This window comes from Pseudonaja textilis, chromosome 15 (assembly GCF_049901715.1).
Source record: "Pseudonaja textilis isolate UNSWEBS1 chromosome 15, rPseTex1.2, whole genome shotgun sequence".
Taxonomy (NCBI): Eukaryota; Metazoa; Chordata; class Lepidosauria; order Squamata; family Elapidae; genus Pseudonaja; species Pseudonaja textilis.
In genome coordinates this window covers 3,083,328-3,103,981 of record NC_142004.1, presented here as the reverse complement: position 1 = coordinate 3,103,981, position 20,654 = coordinate 3,083,328, and the positions used below count along the sequence as shown (strand labels likewise).

At 42.3% G+C, this 20,654-nt stretch overlaps 1 protein-coding gene across 1 annotated transcript in view; it reads right to left on the bottom strand.

Moving 5' to 3' along the window:
* Window positions 1-20,654, bottom strand: part of CABP7 (calcium binding protein 7) — a 33,471-nt gene that overhangs the window by 3,686 nt on the left and 9,131 nt on the right. The window contains exon 2 of the mRNA XM_087913600.1: window positions 654-797. Within this exon, the coding sequence (XP_087769726.1) occupies window positions 654-797 (144 nt within the window). The remainder of the gene's footprint in view (window positions 1-653; window positions 798-20,654) is intronic.

The following is a 20,654-nucleotide window of genomic DNA, read 5'->3' as shown; positions in this document are numbered from 1 at the left end:
AAAGAAAAGGACTGACAACCGCTCCTTGCTCTTATGACTATCACAGCATCCTCAGGGTCATGTGATCAAAATTTGGGTGCTTGGCCACTGGCATGTATTCGTGGTGGTTGCAATATCCATGGGAAAGAAAGAAAGAAAGAAAGAAAGAAAGGAAGGAAGGAAGGAAGGAAGGAAGGAAGGAAAGAAAGAAAGAAAGAAAGAAAGAAAGAAAGAAAGAAAGAAAGAAAGAAAGAAAGAAAGAAAGAAAGAAAGAAAGAAAGAAAGAAAGAAAGAAGGGAGGGAGGGAGGGATTTACAATGGCAGCATCTTGCTCCCAACAATCCTGGTCCTCATTTTACCGACCTCAGAAGAATGGAAGTCAACCTTGAGCAGGTCAGGATTGAACTCCTGGCAGTGGGCAGAGTCAGCCTGCGGTACTGCATTCTAACCATTGCACCACCATGACAGGAAGGAAGGAAAGAAGGAAGGAAAGAAGGAAATGGAGGTTTCTTCACACCACCATCTAAATATGTAGGACTATGACTTCCAACAATCCCAGCCACCAGAGTCAGCCCGAAACTAGAGAATGAAGAAGTATTGGAGATGAAGAAGGTCGATGAGATAAGAAAAGGACGGCCCTCCTCGCCTCCCCTACCATCTCCAGACAACCTTACCGTCCATATCCAGCCTCTGGATGATGACTTCCAATTCCACCTCATTGGGCATGTAGCCGAGAGATCTCATGGCGGTCCCAAGCTCTTGCTTGGAGATAAAGCCGTTGCCATCTCGGTCAAAGACTTTGAAGGCTTCACGGATCTCTGCAGAGAAAAAGAGACGAAGGAAAACTCAGCAAGCCAGAAGTCTGTGGCTGTGACACTGAGATTGCACGGAGCCAGGATTGGGCAGCTTCTAACCCAGGTCTGTTTAATTTAGTGTCAATCCAGTATAATGGCCCCCCTTCCGGCTTTGATCTAACCCAGGAAAATCTGGACGGCGCTCAACAGGATCCGAACTAGCCATGGCAGGTGCCTATATACTGTTGGAAATATAAATAACAGAATAACAGACTTGGAAGGGATCTTGAAGATCTTCTAGTCCAACCCACTGCTTAAGCAGGAGACTCTATACCATTCCAGATATATAGCAGTTCAATCTCTTCTTAAAAGCCTCCGGTGATGGAGCAGCCACAACTTGCAGAGGTCGATTAAGTGTTCTCACGGTCAGGAAATTTCTCCTGAATTCTAAGTTGCTTCTCTCCTTGATTAGTTTCCATCCTTACTGCTTCTTCTCCTGCCCTCAGGTGCTTTGGAGAATAGCTTTGACTCCCCTCTTTTCCGGGACAGCCCCTCAAATATTGGACGACTCCGTTTTCAAGGTCAAACTGTTGCACTGGGATATGGAATTTTTGCCCTGTGAATCTGAGCCACGTACTGGCTTTGATCGCAGCATTTTTGCAAATAGCCACTCTCTGACAACCATCACCCATTCCTTCGTTTCAGCTCAACAGCAATTAATCCCAATTCCCAACCTGATGCCTTGCAAAGGATTTGCTCAGAACTCTATGGGAATGTTCAGCAACGCCTTGCGTCAGAGGGTGCCTGCTGGAGAGCGCATAACTGTGTATCATCCAGGGTTACCCTCTCTACTCAGTGCTGGATTCCATGTTACAGCTTTAAAGCAAGGATGCTAAAATGAGAATATATCAAAACGAGTTCTGCATTTTCTCTTTTACACAGAGAGAGAGAGGTGGGAGAGAGAAAGAGAAAGGAGATAATGAGAGATGAGAGAGAGAGAGAGAGAGAGAGAGACTAGAGAGAGAGAGAGAGAGAGAAAGAAAGGCCTGAGAGAAAGAAGAGAAAGGAGAGAGAGCGAGAGAGGAGAGAAAAAGAGATATGAGAGAGAGAGAGAGAGAGAGAGAGAGAGAGAAAGACCAGAGAGAAAGAAGAGAGAGAGAGAGAGAGAGAGAGAGAGAGAAAAAGAGATATGAGAGAGAGAGAGAAAGATCAGAGAGAAAGGAGAGAGAGACCAAAGAGAGAGAGAGGAGAGAGAGAGGAGAGAAAGGGGGGAGATAAAAATTGATGAGATGGTGGGGGGAGAAAGAGAGGGAGGGAAAGAGAGATGAGAGAGGATGCAGGAGATAAAGAATGATGAGAGAGAGCGAGAGAGCGGAGGGAGATCATCTCTCTAATGATAGAGAGAGAAGAGATAAAGAGAAATGAGAGAAATTGATAGAAACAGAGGGGAGAAGAGAGAGAGGAGAGAGAGAGAGAAATATAGATGGTGGATAGAGATGGATAGAGATGATAGATAGATAGATAGATAGATAGATAGATAGATAGATAGATAGATAGATAGATAGATAGATAGATAGACAGACACTCTATGATGGATAGAGATGGATAGATAGATAAAAGATAGATAGATAGATAGATAGATAGATAGAGATAAGGAACTAAATATGGACAGATAGAGATAAAGAGAAAGAGAGAGAGAGATGAAAGCCCTTTTCAAAGAAACCCCCAAAGAATTTAACAAATAAAAACAAATCAGTGGGGGGGCTTAGGAAGGGCTCTCTCCTTTCCCTCCTCTCCAGTTCGCAGATGAATGAAAAGAAATTTGCTTTAGAAGAGGAGGAGGAGGAGGAGGGGAAGGAATGGGTTGAAATTCTCCTGGGCAAAGTGAGCTATCGTTGCACTTATTTGCACAACCAGGCATCTCACGCAGGGGGTGCGAAGTCATCTTAACATCTCTGGCAATTTGAATCCTGCTGGTTCCTATATTCTCATTCAATCCCCAGAGAAGGACCCAAAGTAAGATGCAAATCCTCCCCAGGGCCTTTTTTTTTTTAAAAGACGTGGAAAGCTTGGAGCAGAAAACGACAAACGAATTGCAAATTTTACCGCAATGGCACGGCAACCGATTCCGCTTTTGTTGTTGAAAAAAAAAAAAGCCCGACAATGGATGAATTCCCTGTAGATCTGCCCTCTGTACACCGCACTCACAGTCGATCCTGATCTTCCGATTAGAGCGAGAGCGTTACTCTGGCGGGCAACTTAGTAGATGATGCTTATTTATTAAACATTAGCAAACATCAACATCACTTAACTAGAAAAAACAGGACGAAAAGCAAGGAAAAGCAAGGAAGTTACAGGCGAGAGCTTAACATTCCATCTATTTATCTATTTATGTTTTTGCAGAAGCGGGGAAAATAATGCTGTGGCTAATTCACATGAGGAGTTCCCCCAAAAAAAATCTTCAATTAATCCAGATTAAATCTGTTTAAATCCCCTAGTCTTAGCTCAAAGGCCAAGAAGCTATCTATCTATCCTTTTGATTTTAGGAACCCTCTTCTACTGAATGGTTTCTGCTGGCCCTTGACTGAATAAAGATTACTTACTAACTCTTGCATGTATAAAACAATAGCGGGAGTCATGGAAAGTAGGCCACTAGGTGATTCTATAAATGAAACAACTTGGTGGATGAGGCAAATGTCTCTCTTGCATTGGTCACTTCTTACCAAAAATCAAAGCCAAAGTACAGTCAAAGGCAGAAAGATGGAAAATGGGGAAAAACAAACTTCTGAACAACCCCAGTGCAAATTTTAGCACAACCTTAAAGGTAAAGTTAAAGGTTCCCCTTGCACATACATGCTAGCCATTTCTGGCTCTAGGGGGCGGTACTCATCTCCGTGACACAGCTGAAGAGCCAGCGCTGTCAGAAGACGTCTCCGTGGACATGCGGCTGGCAGGACTAAACACCGAAGGTGCATGGAATGCCGTTACCTTCCCACCAAAGTGGTCCCTATTTTTCTACTTGCAATTTTTTTTTTTTTACATGCTTTCAAACTGCTAGGCTGGCAGAAGCTGGGACCAGTAACGGAAGCTCACTCCGTTAAGCAGCGCCAGGGATTCGAACCACCAAACTGCCGACCTTTTCTGATCGACAAGCTCAGCGTCTTAGCTACTGACCCACCACGTCCCACCAGCACAACCTTAAAAGACACATAATTCCAGAGCGATTACATCATGGGGATATCCATTGTTTTAAAAGGAGGTGAAGTTGTAACCTCCATCTATACGGGTTTATTTGCTTGTTTGATTTTACAACAATCGCAGGGCTTCAAACGCAGCATTTGTCCACGCAACTCGCACATTATTTCTCTTATTAATTTTACTTTAGAAGACGCTCTCTCTTTTTTTTTTTCCTTCCCCGCAGGCGTGTCAGTTCTTCTGAATTATATTCTGGCAGTTTGAAAACTAAACGGTGGGTTGCAGGAACAGATTCTTCTACATGTGTTCATTATTGCAAAGTGATAGCGGGTGGGAAATATTCATTGTCCATCAATTACATAATGGATCAAAGATTTAAACTCTGTTTTTTGGATCCCAAGATTCTTCTTCTGAAGGACTAATTAGATCATTTGGGCTCAATATGTTACTTTATATACTTAATTCTCTTTATTGTTAAATGAACTTACCAGTTCATCGCTGTATTGGGTAACATTAAATAAGCATGCATTGAGATAGAACTTGCAGTGTGCCTTTGTATATTCTTCTGGGATACATCACAAAATAAATCATGAAGAGTACAAAAAGTGTCAGGCAAAATAAAATTATAATCAAACTCCTGAGTTCTAGCCTGGGGTCTTTGAATAATATATTGTTCCTTCATCTATCATAATTGGGGGAAGAATTGTTCGAAAAAAGTATTTTGAAAGACCAATGGAAAATGAAAAAGAACACATATTGTAAGTCAGTGAAGAGTTTGATCAATTGAAATGGAAAAAGAAAAGCCCATGGCACGGTTATCAAGGCAAGTCCAGAGGCTGGAATTTGGTGTGTATTATATTGTAACTGTAATTAAATTATTTTTTCGGTAGCTTGCAATTGAGAGAGAAGCAGAAGTACAGAATAACAGAGTTGGAAGGGACCTTTGAGGTCTTCTAGTCCAACCCCTTCTTAAGTAGGAGACCCTATCCCGTTTCAGACAAATGATTGTCCAATCTCTTCTTAAAAACTTCTAGTGATGGAGAGCACCTGCAACTTCTTAATTTTTCGCACTGTCAGGAAAATTTCTCCTTGGTTCTAGGTTGCTTCTCTCCTTGGTGAGTTTCCATCCGTTGCTTCTTCTCCTGCCTTCAGGTGCTTTGGAGAAAAAAAAGGTGACCCTCCGCCTCTTCTGCCAGCCACTAAACCCAAGCTCTGTTCCCAGGTAAGACGAAGGAGCACACACGTTGGATGGACACGTCTCATTTCAGCTCCCGGATTTGCATATATCCGAGAGGGAGAACTTTAGCAAGATGGTTTTACGAGCAATTAAGCACCGTGGGTGATCGCGTCCATCTATTGCCAAGGAAGCTTTAATGGGTGGCTCGTTAAAATTAGCACTGTGAAGTTAATAGATGAAGGGAATCTGATGGAATATAATCCAGCAGCAACATTTAGGGAAGAGCAAGCATTTTGCGAAGGCCTCGTCATCAAATTGATTTCCTTTGACTGCAAGGAAATGTGAGCTGATTTTGGGTGGAAGGGCCCATCAAACGTTCAGAAGCCCAAAGAGGAGAAAGTTCTGCATAGCCAGAGAAAGGAATGGTCCATCTGAGGTACCAACTTCAAAAAGGGTTGAAGAAGCTAGAAGATTGCCAGAAACACGGGTATGGATAATCCTTGATTTATGACCCCATTGGAATCCCGAATTTCTGTTGCTAAGCAATACAGTTAAGTTAATTTTCACTAAAAGTGATTTAAGAGCGTTGTTTTTTTCACACTTCTGACTACTGCAGCCTCCATCCCCATGGTCACATGGTCAAAATTTGGAAGCTTGGCAACTGTCTCATATTTTTGATGGCTGCAGCATGCTGGGTGTCACCCGGTTCCCCTTTTGAGACCACCTGACCAGCCAAATCCATGGGGAAAATCCAGATTCACTTAACAATCAGGTTACTAACTTATCGACGGCAGTGATTGACTTAGCAGCCGTAGCAAGCAAAGGGTCATAAAACGGGGACAAAAACTGACTGAACCATGGCTTAGCCTTGGGAAGGTTGGACTTTATTACAGTCATAAGCAGAGATCCACCTGTATTGCAATTTTGGTTGTACGTCAAGAAGCACCTGCATTGCCTATGGTTTTCATCCAGTCATCTGGATGGCAGCTGAATGGGTTTTATGAATGGCTTCCTGCTTTAGTGATAAGATAGATGGATGGATGGATGGATGATTGATAGATAGATAGATAGATAGATAGATAGATAGATAGATAGATAGATAGATAGAATTATTTATTGGCCAGGTGTGATTGGGCACACAAGGAATTTGTCTTGGTACAAATGCTCTCAGTGTACATAAAAGAAAAGATACATTTGTCAAAAATCATCAGGTACTACACTTAATGATAGTCATGGGGTACAAATAAGCCATCAAATCATACTAGGAAACAGTCAATTTCAATCGTTAGGATACAAGCGACAAAGATACAGTCATACAGTCCCAAGTGGGAGGGGATGGGCGATAAGGAGTGATGAGAAGATTTATAGCAACAGTAGTGCAGACTTTGTAAATAGTTGGACAGTGTGGAGGGAATTATTTGTTTAGCAGAGTGATGGCATTTGGGAAAAAATCGTCCTTGTGTCTAGTTGTTCTGGTGTGCAGGGCTCTATAGCATCGTTTTGAGGGAAGGAGTTGAAACAGTTTATGTCCGGGATGTGAGGGGTCTGTAGATATTTTCACAGCCCTCTTTTTGACTCGTGCAGTATACACGTCCTCCATGGAAGGCAGGTTGGTAGCCATTGTTTTTTTCTGCAGTCCTAATTACTCACTGAAGTCTGTGTCTGTCCTGCTGGGTCCCACAACTTCTGAAGGCAACTTCTGTTCCAGTACTAAGACTTCAAGATCACGTGAAGTATTAGTACAGCTGTATAAAGCCTTAGTAAGACCACACTTCGAATACCGCATCCAGCTTTGGTCACCATATGATAGCAAAGATGTTGAGAACTCTGGAAAGAGGTTAGAAAAGAGCAGCAAAGATGATGAGGAGACTGGAGGCTAAAACATGCAAAGAACGGTTGCAGGAACTGGGTATGTCTAATTTGACGAAAAGAAGGACTAGGGGCAACAGGATAGCAGTCTTCCAATATTTGAGGGGCTGCCCCAAAGAAGAGGGAGTCAAGCTCTTCTCCAAAGCACCTGAAGGCAGGACAAGAAGCAACAGGTGGAAACTAATCAAGGAGAGAAGCAACCTGGAATTAAGGAGAAATTCGCTGACAGTCAGAACAATTAATCAGTGGAACAGCTTGCCTCCAGAAGCTGTAGTTGCTCCAGCTCAGGAGGTTTTTAAGGAAAGATTGGACAGCCATTTATCTGCAATGGTATAGGGTTTCCTGCCTCAGCAGGGGGATGGACTAGAAGACCTCCAAGGTCCCTTCCAACTCTGTTATTCTGTTCTGTTCTACTTAGCCCGGTGGCTCTGTTATAGAGGAATATATGTAGGAATTAGGGAGGAAGTGAGGGCAGATCAGGGATGAGTTAATTCTCCTGCCCTTTGTTTCCCAACCAATTCGTAACAAATCTCTCTGCCTCCAGACAGCTTTAAGTAAAATGAAATAAAATATGAGTGACCTTGTTCAGGGACTCTTTTTTTCATCTCCATTTAATGAACAGTTGAAAATTGGTGTCATAATATGACTCCCTAAAGCTTATTTCTTCCTCATGTATCAGAATGACACGCGCCTCGGGATCTTAAATAATTTCTCACATTAATTTGGGGGACGAGGAATGGGTGGGGGCTGCTGGAAGAATCCAAGGCACAGCCTCAAGCCAAAACCTTTCCCCCCAAATAAGAGGTCTCTTCTAGCTTTTTAAAATCCTTTTTAAAATAGTTCCAAATATTTACAGCCAGTTGGGTTTTTACAGAGATCTTTCTTCTTGCATTCTCCGTGGTTATTTCAGAAACCTCTGAAGAAAGGAGCTCTCTGGAAAAGAATGAGCCAACTTGACATGGCCAACTCACCATGGCCAACTAACCACTCATGATCTCCAAAATTTAGAATAGAATAGAACAGAACAGAACAGAAGAATAGAAGAGTAGAGTAGAGTAGAATAGAATAAGGGATAGGGAATAGGATAGGATAGGGTAGGGTAAGGTAGGGTAAAGTAGAGTAGAGTAGAGTAGAGTAGAGTAGAATAGAATAGAATAGAATAGAATAGAATAGAACAGAATAGAATAGAATAGAATAGAATAGAATTAGGGATAGGGATAGGGGAAAGGATAGGATAGGATAGGGTAGAGTCGAGTCGAGTAGAGTCGAGTAGAGTAGAGAATAGGGTAGAGTAGAGTAGAGTAGAGTAGAGTAGAGTAGAGTAGAGTAGAGTAGAGTAGAGTTGGAAAGGTCCTTGGAGGTCTTCTAGTCCAGCCTCCTGCTCAAGCAGGAGAACTTATACCATTTCAGACAAGGGACTCTCCAGTCTCTTCTTGAAAATCTCCAGTGATGAAACACAACTTCTGGTGGCAAGCTGTTTCACTGGTTAATTGTCCCCGCTGTTAGGAAGTTTCTCCTTAATTCCAGGTTGCTTCTCTCCTTGATTAGTTTCCATCCATTGTTTCTTGTCCTACCCTCCGGTGCTTTGGAGAATAATTTGACCCCTTTGCAGCAGCCCGTCAAATACTGAAAGAGTGCTATCATGTCATCCCTAATTCTTCTTTTCTTTAGACCAGACCCAAAACCTGCAGCCTTTTCTTCATATGGTTTTGTCTCCAGGCCTTAGTTGCTCTTCTCTGAACTTTTTTCAAAGCCTCAACATCTTTTGTGTAATACGGTGACCAAAACTGGTTGCAGGATTCCAGGCGTGGCGTTACTACGGTCTTATAAATATAATCAGAATAGTACTTCAGGTGATTTTGATTCTCTGTCTCTGTCCATGCAATCCAGGATTGTGTTAGCTGGTGGAGGAATTAGAAGGAAATGCTGCAGTTATAATGATGCACGACCCTTGTCAATTTTCCCTTTCACTTTGTGGCGTTTTGCTTAGATTCTCATTTTTGCAAGTATCTACAATCCGAATATTTTTGTGGTGGTGGTGATGTTTTTTTTTTTTTTTTACCAACAAACAAAACCTCCCGCTCTAATTTGGGAATGCTTTGTTCCCTCTTTTACAAACACGTTTCTAAATGTATTACATATTCCCTGTGAACAGTTTTCTCAAAGAGAATGCATCACCGAGACTGTTTCCAGTAGAGTAACATGAATTGTTCACCGACGCTTTTCTAAACACGCACATAATTGTTGACAAATTGCCCCGGTAAATTGGTAAGACCGCAAACTTGTGAACGATGACAAAAGCTCCGTTTGTGCGATTCGAAATTCACTGCAATTCCATGTTTGGTAATTCAGCCTGAGTTATGAGTCCATGGTGAACCAAACGGATGTTTCCTTCCATTTTTAAACCCCATTTCGTAGACTCCAGCTTTCTTTTCCAAGGTTGATCTTCCTTCCATAAGGAAGAAAATGATGTAGACTGCGCAACCCCCAGAGACCTTGTTGTATACAAGAAAAATAAAAGTCACAAGAGACCCTATCTACAAATTAATTGTGACATTCCTTGGGAAGACTAAGAGAGTTTCCAGAAACTATGGGAGAGAGGGATGTAGAGAGAAGCAAATGGGTTTATTTAATTAATTTATATCCCACCATCATTAGTTTTATAAATAACTGAAGGCAGAGAAGACATAAAATACTCTTCCTATTTTCCCCAACTCCGTGAGATGGGTTGTGGTGAGAGAGAGGGACTAACTCGAAGTCACCCCGCTAGCTTTCATAGCTAAGGCAGTACTAGAACTCACTTACTCCTGGTTTTTGGCCCAAAGTCACCCAGGTGGGTTTCATGGCTAAAGTGGGATTAAAACTCACCAACTCCTGATGATTGGCCCCGTCACTTTCATGGCTAAGGTGAGACTAGAATTCACCATCTCCTGGAGATGGGTCCAAAATCACCCACCCAGGTTTCATGCAGAACTAGAACTCATCATCACCTGGTGATTGGTGCAAAATTACCTATCCAGCTTTCATGGCTAAGATGAGACTAGCATTCACCATCTCCTGGTGATTGGACCGCTCACCCAGCTTTCATGCCTAAGGCGGAACTAGAACTCATTGTCTCCTGGGGGTTGGGCCATTTGGGTCAAAGTCATCCACCTGGCTATCACGCCTAAGGCGGAACTAGAACTCACAGGCTCCTAGTTTCTAGCCTGGTGCCTTAACCACTAGACCATGTAGAGAATTCAATGTAGAGAAAACTAAAGTCCTACACTTAGGCAAGAAAAACCAAAAGGACACATATGGACTGGGTGAAACCAGGCTCAATAGCAGGAACTGGGAGACGGATCTTGGAGTCTTAGTGGACAACCAGCTAAACAGGAGCCAACCGTGTGCAGCAGCAGCCAAAAAAGCCAATGCAATCCTAAGTTGCATTAACAGAGGGATACAATTGAGATCAAGGGAGGTACTAATACCACTCTATAAAGCCTTAGTAAGGCCACACCTAGAGTACTGCATCCAGTTTTGGTCACCACAATATAAAAAAGATGTTAAGGCTCTAGAAAAAGTACAGAGAAGAGCAACCAGGATGATTAGGGGACTGGAGACTAAAACATACGAAGAACAGTTACAGGAATTGAATTTGGCTACTCTAGTGAAAAGAAGGACCAGGGGAGACATGATAGTAGTGTTCCAATATTTGAGGGGCTGCCCCAGAGAGGAGGAGGGGATCAAGCTATTTTCCAAGGCACTTGAAGGCCAGAGAAGGAATAATGGATGGAAACTGAACAAGGAGAGATTCAACCTGGAAATAAGGAGAAACTTTCTGACAGTGAGAACAATCAACCAATGAAACAGAAGCTGCCCTTGGAAGTTGTGGGAGCACCATCACTTGAGACTTTCAATAAGAGATTGGACTGCCATCTGTCAGAAATAGTGTAGGGTCTCCTGCTTGGGCAGGGGGTTGGACTAGATGACCTACAAGGTCCCTTCCAACTCTGATTATCTGTTATCTGTTACCATAAGGCTCAGATCCAGCCAGCTTGAAATGAATGAACTGAGTGAGGAGAATCCTGGAACATTGCTGGATTTTTCCGCCTTCTTCCTGTTTTTTTTTTTTTTTAATTTTTAACACAGGCTGTTAAAAACAAAAGATGGTCCTCTAATCTGCACTTGGACCAGCGGTGTTGAATTTAGCTAAAGCCACCAAGAAGTTTACAGCTGTCGAGTTTGTTCCCTGCTGAGAAGACGTTTCCTTCCATGGGTGAAAAAAAAGTGGCAGCGGATCCTGTCAGATACGTCCCTCAACGGACAGTGGTTAAAAATGGAGCTGTCACTCTCATACTAAGTCGGATGAATGTTGACAGCTTAGGGATTCATATCCCAGCTCTCTTGGATGACAGCGGTTAGAGTTGGAATGGCGTGATGTAAAGGGAGGTAATCCTTGGGAAGAGAAACCATGAAAGGAGAAGTCCCGAGGCAGTGGAAACGGTGAGGAAGGAGGCTCAAGCAAATTCCGCCTTGACTCTAGGGGGTACAGTTAGTCCCGGGACTTACAACAGTTCGTTTAGTGACCCTTTGAAGTACACAACGGCACTGAAAAAGGCGACTTCGGATTGTTTTTCCATACTTACGACCATTGCAGCATTCCCCCCAGGTCATGTGATCAAAATTCAGATGTTTGGCAACTCACTCAGAGTTGTGATGGTTGCAGTATCTCGCACCCAAAACTTCTGTGGTTAACACTGTTCTACTTTTTAATTCTATTCTATTCTAAATTCTATTATAAATTCTTATTCTATTCTATTTAAAATTTTTATTCTTCTATTCTAGTCTATTCCTATACTATTCTGTTACTCTATTCTTTCATATTTCTATTCTATTCTAAATTCTTATTCTATTCTATTCTATTCTAAATTCTTATTCTATTCTATTTTAAATTTTTATTATTCTATTCTATTCTATTCTATTCTATTCTATTCTATTGAATAGCCACTAAACAAATGATCATTGAGGATCACCTTTAGCCAAATATTGCACGATAAGTTTTTCATTCATTCCTTTTTCCAGCTCATCCTTCGCACCACTGCAGACTTTAATATGCCCCTCAAAATATCAATATCTCAAAACGTTCTCACCTCTCTTGTTGCGACAGCGCCTTGCTTATCCAAGGACAAAGACCAACAAAGTACCCAGATATGAATACAATAGACCTATCACTCCACCTGGTGGAGTTGCTGCATGTCAGGCACCTAAAACCCAATGCATAATGCATTTGGCAAGCCTCCAAGACAGGTGTGATGGAAAGCAACTACCGGAGACAGAGCGGTGAAGAAGATGGTGTGGCGCATAATCACATTTCAGATTGAAAAGGGCAAAAGAAACCACCACAACCCTTCATGAATCACACCGTGCAGTGCGCCATTAACAGCAACTGGTCACCGCAATATTAAAAAAAGAGGTTGAGAATCTGCAAAGAATGCGGAGAAGAGCCACAAAGATGATCAGGGGACTGGAGACTACGGCTCACAAATAAAGGTTGCCTGGTTTAATGAAAAGAAAACCTAGGGGGGGCACGATAGCAGTGTTTCAATATTGGAGGGGCTGCCCCCAAGAAGGGGTGGGGGCGAACCTATTTTCCGAAGCGCCAGACGGCAGGACACAAATTGACACTGGTCTCAATTGTGCTGTTAAGTCAGTTTACTGTAGTGTCATTGCACACCTCGTGCAACAAAATTAAATGCCATCTTCAGTGTACATGACGACTATGAAAATAAACACAAACACACATCCTTCACATTCTATACACTGAATTGAAAACCCCTGATATTGCAATAATATTGCACTATACAGGAGAATTCAGTATAGTTCCTACCCTGGGATAGAAGCTGTTTTTCAGCCTTATTTGTCCTTATTTTTATTATTATCCTGTACCGTCTGCCAGATAGTAATAGTTTTTTTTTAAAAAAGGGTTCCCAGGATGAGATGGATCTTTGCAGATGTTTTGAACTTTCTTAAGGCAGTGGGAGCTATAAAGCTCTTCCAAAGAGGGGAGAGGGCAACCCATGATCCTCTGGGCAATGACGTTCACCCTCTGGAGTGCCTTCCTATCTGCCCCTGTGCAATTGGCAAACCATACAGAGGTGCAGTAAGTTAAGATATTCTCTATTTGTGGATTACCAGAGATTTTGGAGGACTTTTGGACTCTAGGAAGAGAAGCTGTGGTTTGATTGTTCCTCTATTCCATTCGTCTGTTTCAATTTTATAGAAACAGGTAAGAAAAAGCTGATTTGATAGCAGAAAAAACAACAAGAACACCTTAAGACAACGATGGATAGGAGTTGATGCCCGATATCACATCTGCTTCCTTCCTGCCAGGTTGCCATATGCCAAGGCCTGACACAGATGAGTCTTTTTTTGTCTTGTTTTGATATATCTTGTCTCGACTCCAGTTCTCCACCTGATCATTATCTTGCAATATTTTAAAAGCACCTTCAACATGACCTACCAAGTACGTATCCCGTTCTCTCTCTCTCTCTGTAGCAAAACGTTTCCCCAGTCCTGGCTTGGAATAATACAACAGCCATCATCCCCAGCCTGTGCAGCCAGGAATTAATACAAGAAAATATTTGGGATAATTGGGTATGTCTGGTTCAATGAAAAGAAGGACTAGGGGTGACAGGATAGCAGTGTTTCAATATCTCAGGGGCTGCCACAAAGAAGAGGCAGTCAAGCTATTCTCCAAAGAATGTGAAGGCAGGACAAGAAGCAACGGGTGGAGACCAATTAAAGAGAGATCCAACCTAGAACTAAGGAGGAATTTTCTGACAGTGAGAAGAATTAATAAGTGGAATAACTTGCTTCCAGAAGTTGTAAATGTTCCAAAAGTGGAGTTTTATAGAACTATCTGTAATTACAATTTGTATAATGCAAACCAGATAATAATAATAATAATAATAATAATAATAATAATAATAATAATAACAACTTTATTATGATCAGACCAGCAATAGACAAAATTATCACTGTTTACAATCGCGTTAAAAGATATTACTACTAATAATGATAAGTGATAACGTCCATAATAATAAAATACATGGTATCAAATAGTGCAATGTAAACCAGCTTTTCTCAACCTTGATAACTTTAAGATGCATGGACTCCCAGAATTCCCCTGGCAGCCACCAAAGCAACGTGTTCAGTCGAAGAGAAGGATATCAAAAGCTTGATATTTCATCCCTTGAGAAAATCATGGGAGCAGCCTCCTCTTCTTTGCACCCCGAATAAGCCTCCCAGTCATTTCTTGGCGTGAGATAGGTGGCATATAAGTGGAATCAATCAATATATTGCCCCCGTATCATCAGGCAGTTTCAATGACAGCAACGCCTCTTGTGGAATTCCCTTGACTGCATTCAGGGAATGCAACGAGGAGAAATTTGCAGGAGAAATTCCCGTTGTGAAAATTAAGAGAATACAGATTCCCCTCTCTGTTTTCTTGCTGGTCTTAGGGAGGTCCAAAACGCATTAGCGAGAATCTCTTAATCTGTGCTGCTTATCCAGATATTTGCTGCTTTGTAATTGTCTCATTTTTCTTTCTTTTAAGGGGTGGAGGTGGCCTGACTTTGAAATATTGCTTGCTTCCTTTCCATTTTTCAAATCGGTTGCTTAGCCAGGAATAAAGCATGGTGAAACTTTGAGATCTATTTTGCAGGAGCCGATAAGGAAGGTGGCCTCCTACGGCTGCGTTTGAAACTCTTCATCAATTTTAGTTAGGAAATGCCTACCCTGTTTGGATTAGACGTTTTATATAGTTTTAGGCTTTCGTGTATTTTCTGGAGTAAGTCCTTGGCTCAGCAATAATGACTGCAAGAGGAATCTTGGAATCCTAGCGGACAATCATTTCAATGTGAGCCAGCCGTGTGCTGCAGCTGCCAAAAAAAGCCAACACAATTCTAGGATGCATTAACAGAGGGATCATCCATCAAGATCACGTGAAGTGTTAATATCCCTTTATAATGCCTTGGTATATTTGGAATATGGCATCCTGTTTTGGTTGCCACATTTATTACAAAAAAAGAGATGCTGAGACTCTAGAAAAGAGCAAGAAAGAGGATAAGGGGACTGGAGGCTAATGGTTGCAGGAATTGGGTAGGTCTTGTTTAATGAAAGGAAGGACTTGGGTGACATGATAGCAGTCTTCCAATACTTGAGGGGCTGCCCCAAAGAAGAGGGAGTCAAGCTATTCTCCCAAGCACCAGAAGGCAGGACGAGAAGCAATAAGGATGGAAACAGATCGAGGACAGAAGCAACCTAGAGAACTAAGGAGAAATTTCCTGGGAGTTTCAACAATCAACCAGTGCCGTCAGAAGTTGTAAATGCTCCAACACTGGAAGGTTTTAAGAAGAGATTGGACAATCATTTGTCTGAAATGGTCTAGGGTTTCCTCCTTTAACAGGGGGTTGGACTAGAAGACCTCCAAGGTACCTCCCAACTCTGTTATTCTGTTCTGTTAACTATTAATAATGACAGAGAAGAAGAACCAGAAGGATTGTTAACAAGAATGGAAATGACCAAAAATCAGTTTGGACAAAGTTCTCACATTCGGGGTGGTGGTGGAAGAAATTTATTTTTTTGCAATGCTGCCTGCGTACATTTCTGTAGAGATAAAAACCAGCAGCTTTTTCTTCCTCGTAATCACAAGGAAAGACTTCAGTCTTAATTTTAATTTTCTGGGCCTGTCACAATTCATTAGAGAGGACGAAAGAAGAGGCTGAATAAAATCGGGTTTATCACACTGTGAGAGGCCGGTGGTTTGTACAAGTGGGGTGAATCAGACCACGTCAAACCTTAGAGTGGTTTAATTCATTAGGACACAACTTGCACTGCGAACGTGCCTCGGCTCTTGTGACCCCCAAATTATACAGTTTGGCGCATTGTGGAAAGATGCTTGCTATCAGTTACGTATTCAAAGAGCTGATTCCTTATTTAGGATGAAAATAGTACACAGAACATAGAATCGTAGGGTTGGAAGGGACCTTGGAGGTCTTCTAGTCCAATCCCCAGTCCAAGGTAGGAGTGTTAGAAATTCTGTGTGTGTGTGTGTGTGTGTGTGTGTGTGTGTGTGTGTGCATAGATAGATAGATAGATAGATAGATAGATAGATAGATAGATAGAACTATAGTACCACAGAGCAAACAAAAAGTACAATCACCATGTGCTTTACTGCTCAATTGCTTAACTGTAACAGGAAACAGGAAACTCTGCTTAGAACAAAAGAGCATAGAGTATATACTATAGATCCAAACTTTGAAACGCTGCCCTCTACTGGCTGAATACTACTGTAGTTGTTGCATACAAAATACATTCCAACAATGAATTCCAACAAGAAGACCTTATATCACCCGGACAAATAGTTGTCCAGTCTCTTCTTGAAAACCTCCAGTGACGGAGCACCCACAGCTCCAGGAGGCAAGCCGTTCCAAATATTGTGATTGTTCCAAATATCAAGAAATGTGTCCTTCATTCTAGGTTGAATGGTGGAGATGGTGGTGCCACATGAAGCCCCCCCCCTTCAATATTCTCCCAATAACTGATAAAATAAGAGAATAAAAGAATTTAATTTAATAAAAGAAGAGAAAAGAAGAGAAGAGAAGCAAAGATTAGGGGACTGGGCACCAAAGCATAGAATGAATGGTTGCGAGAACTGGCTACAGGTAGACCTCGACTTACAACAGTTCGTTTAGTGACCAAAGTTATAATGCTTCTGCTGAAAAAAGTGACTTATGACAGAAAAATGGGCAGTTTTCAAATCGCGGGCTCACCAAATCGGTTGTTACACCAGGTTGAGTCCCACCACTGGGCAGGACAAGAAATAATGGGTGGAAGCTCATCCAAGAAAGATCCAACCGAGAAGTAAGGAGAATCACTCAAAACCTTTCAATTGCCCTGCAACGGAGAGATTTACTACTGCAGTTCTATCCGGAGGACAGCAGAGGTAGTAACGCACTTCTGATCCAGCCTCCATCTGTCTCTTGATTCACAGGGATGGCCGAAAGCTGAGAGGGCTCCTTTGAGCCCTGGGGTTGTAAGGGACATTTGTCCCGTATGGTGGGTTTTACAGGAGGTAGCATGCAGTGCAGAGATAAGCCCCCCCCCCAGGAGTGATTCACTGTCGTCTGTTGTTGCCAAGTCTGAGAAGGTACAGGGAAGAGAGGAAGAAGAAATAGTCTACCATTCGTAGCTTAGCTTGGGCTGATGTCTCCTTGAGGAATGCACGAGGAGAGGAAGGAGAGAGAAAAATTGGGAAGCCCTAGCATAGTGGCTAATGTAATGGCATGTGCGAATGTCCTTGGGATGGGAAGAGAGGCTGTTAGGGAAGGATAAGATAAGAGAGAGTGGAGCCCGCAGCTGCATAACGGGCAGAGAAGAAAACTCCCAAACTTCTCAGGCTATTAAAAAAGACGGTGGGAGGATTTGTACTTTCAGACTTGCAAGATTCTGTTAATGTAGCTTTACAATAGAGTATAATTCGCTCATCTGATTGTGTTTCCTGTCCAGTCTGTTTGGGAAAGCTGACATCATCAATCTTGCCGGTCTCGATGTACAATGGACTTTACCTCTCTTTTTATTTTGGTAAGTTAGGGAGGATCATTCCTGAATTTTTTTTCCCTGCTGGGAGAACGAGAGGTCAAGGGAGGAGAGGAGGAAAGGGGATGGAGAGAGAGAGGAGAGGAGGAGAGAGAGAGGCAGAGAGGAGGAGAGGTAATGGGGGGAGGAGGAGAAAGAGGGAGAGAGAGAGAGAGAGAGAGAGAGAGAGGGCTCAACCAAAAATCTTTTAGATTTTAGCAAGAGTGTTAAGCCAAAATACCCTTTAACAACAGACCTCCAGACATTTTGGTGGTCTCTGAGCTTTCCTAAGCTGAGAAACAGTATTCGTTAAAAATTCCCAATGCTTCCATCCCGCACGTCTTCAAGGCAGACCTAGTTAAAAATCCCTGCAGCTGAGCCTATTTGCCCCTCTGGTGTTGTGGGTGGTTGAAACCGCGTCACACGTAAAACTGCATTGTAAATTTTTACAGAGACAGTAGGTCAATTTACATTGTGCCCCTAATAGATCAATTCCCAGGGAGGCCCCATAAATTTTTCTCCTTCGGGGATTTAAAACCATTCATTGTATGTGCAGCAGCGGAACGTTTTGGGTCACTATGATGAAGGCAAGACATAACTGGTCAAAGACAAATTTACCTTTGTGTTAAAATACTGCTTGGTTTGTTATATCCTGACCATTAATTCTAGAGGACATATAGTTTATTTTTTATTTTTTATTTTATATCTATATCGGTGCTTTTGATTTCTCTCCTGGGTAGCAATTGTACTAACCTGGTCATACGGGTTTGATTGTTAGTATTGTGTGGAGTCTGGGCTAGCAGAGCTTTTTACTGGCCAGTTGCCTTTCCTGTTGCAAGGGCAGAGTTTTGTTCGGTAAATATCTATTCTCAGTGTGCCCAGAGAGAGAAAAATATCTGCCTCTACCTGGGATCAAACTCACAGCCTCCTGATTGTGAGCCCCCCCACCCCCCAGGCCACCGCCCCGCCCCTTCTACACCTCCAAACATCCCCGTATAATTTTAGGGCAAGGAAGATTTGAGCTCCTTCAATTAAAAAAAAGAAACAATTAGAAAGTCCATTCTGGAGCAATAACAACGCAGATGAATCTGGTTTGTTTGTTTTTTTTTAAAGTTCATTTAAGAATTTACGCTTGATTAGCCTGTTCTTTAAATAAGCTGTTTCTACCAGCGGAAAGGCATTAATTCAGCTGAATTAGGCCCCTGTTTTGCATAAGTGTGGGGTATCATTTTATACAGCGGCAAAAGGGAGGGATCCAAACAGAGGAAGGAAATCTGCGTGACATTCACCGATTTATTCACAGGCGAGGACAGCAAAGGGGACACGGTTGCTATAACTTGAAATCGAAGCACAAATGCATCCCAGGATAACTTGAGGGGGGATTCACCCTCATTCTTCAATCCGCTATCGCTCTAGGTCCATGATTCGCTACGAAACTTTGTGGTCGGGCTTAGTTTTTATTTATTTTTATTTTATTTATTTGATTTGATTTGTCAATTGTTTACAAGATAATAAGTATAAGTGTATACATAGTTATGAATACATGAGATGGGTACATATAAGAAAAATAAAATAAAAATAAAATAAAAAATAGGACAGGGACGACAGGCACGTTGGTGCGCTTATGCACGCCCCCTTTTTGGGAAGGAATATAAGGGGTGGGGGCAATTCTGCCTCTGCCTACCAGCATCCATCGGTATTCATCTGGCCAGCGTCCCTTTTATTCCCTCCCTCCTTCCTTTTTTCCCTTTCTCACCATGGAAGCTGTCCTCTCCCCTCCCCCCTCCTCTCTTCCCCTTCCCCCTCTCCTTTCCTTCCTTCCTTCTCTCTTTTCCTCTCCTCTCCCTTCCCCTCTTATTCCCTCCTCTCCTCTCCCCTTCCCTCTCTCCTTCCCTTCCCTTTCTCCTCTCTCCTCCTCTTCCCTCTCCTCTCTTCCCCTTCTCTCTCTCTCTCTTTCCTTTCCTTCTTTCTCTCCTTTCCCCTCCCCCTCCTCTCTCTCCTTTCCTTTCCTCTCCCTTCCTTTCCCCTCCCCTTCTCCCCTCTCACTTAGCAACCGAAATGTGGGGCTCCCTTATGGTCATAAGTCGAAGGTCCCCTGCCTTTTCTCCCCTAAAAAAGAAAGATGGAAGGCAAAAAATAAATGAAACCTCCATGAACAGGGGCAGCCAGCCTGCCTTTTTTGCAAGAGCCAGGCCGTGGTTATGAAGGATGGCTGTGCCTTTCCCCCCACCGCCGCCTTCTTTTTAATTTAAGAAGTCTAATTCCTGCTTTCCAGCATCAAATTCCCCACAAAGCCTGCTGCAGTTTACTAGCGTATCAGTTGCCTTGAAACAGATAAAGAAAGAAAGGCAGGAGGGAAAAACAGAAAAACTGTACGTTAAACTCATTCAAAGGCAGATGGTATCAGTGAGACTAAAGGCAGCTCGGCCACCCCCTGGAAAGGCAATTTAGAGATGGCTCAATTCGGGAATGTCCTTGGAGTTTTATCACCTTCTCAAGCTCTTCCTTAAAAGGAGCAGGAGATAAAGAGAGAGAAATATCGATTGTTTCCTAGCATGATTTGATTGCTTATTTGTACCCTATGACTATCCTTAAGTATTGTCCCTGAGGATTCTTCACTCTTGACGGAGGTACCTTTTCTTTTTTGTATACTGAGAGCATTTGCACCAAGACAAATTCCTTGTGTGTCCAATCACCCTTGGCCAATAAATAATTCTATTCTATTCTATTCTATTCCATCCCATTCTATCCTATTCTATTATTATTCTACTATTCTATTCTATTATGATTTTACTATTCTACCATGATAAGCCTGGTTTATGTACATATGCCCTCAGTGTACTTATGTAGACTGATGATCTTACGCACCAAGACAAATTCCTTGTGTGTCCAATCACACTTGGCCAATAAAGAATTCTATTCTATTCTATTCTATTCTATTCTATTCTATTCTATTCTATTCTATTCTATTCTATTCTCATTCTACTATTCTACCACTATAAGCCTGATTTATGTACATA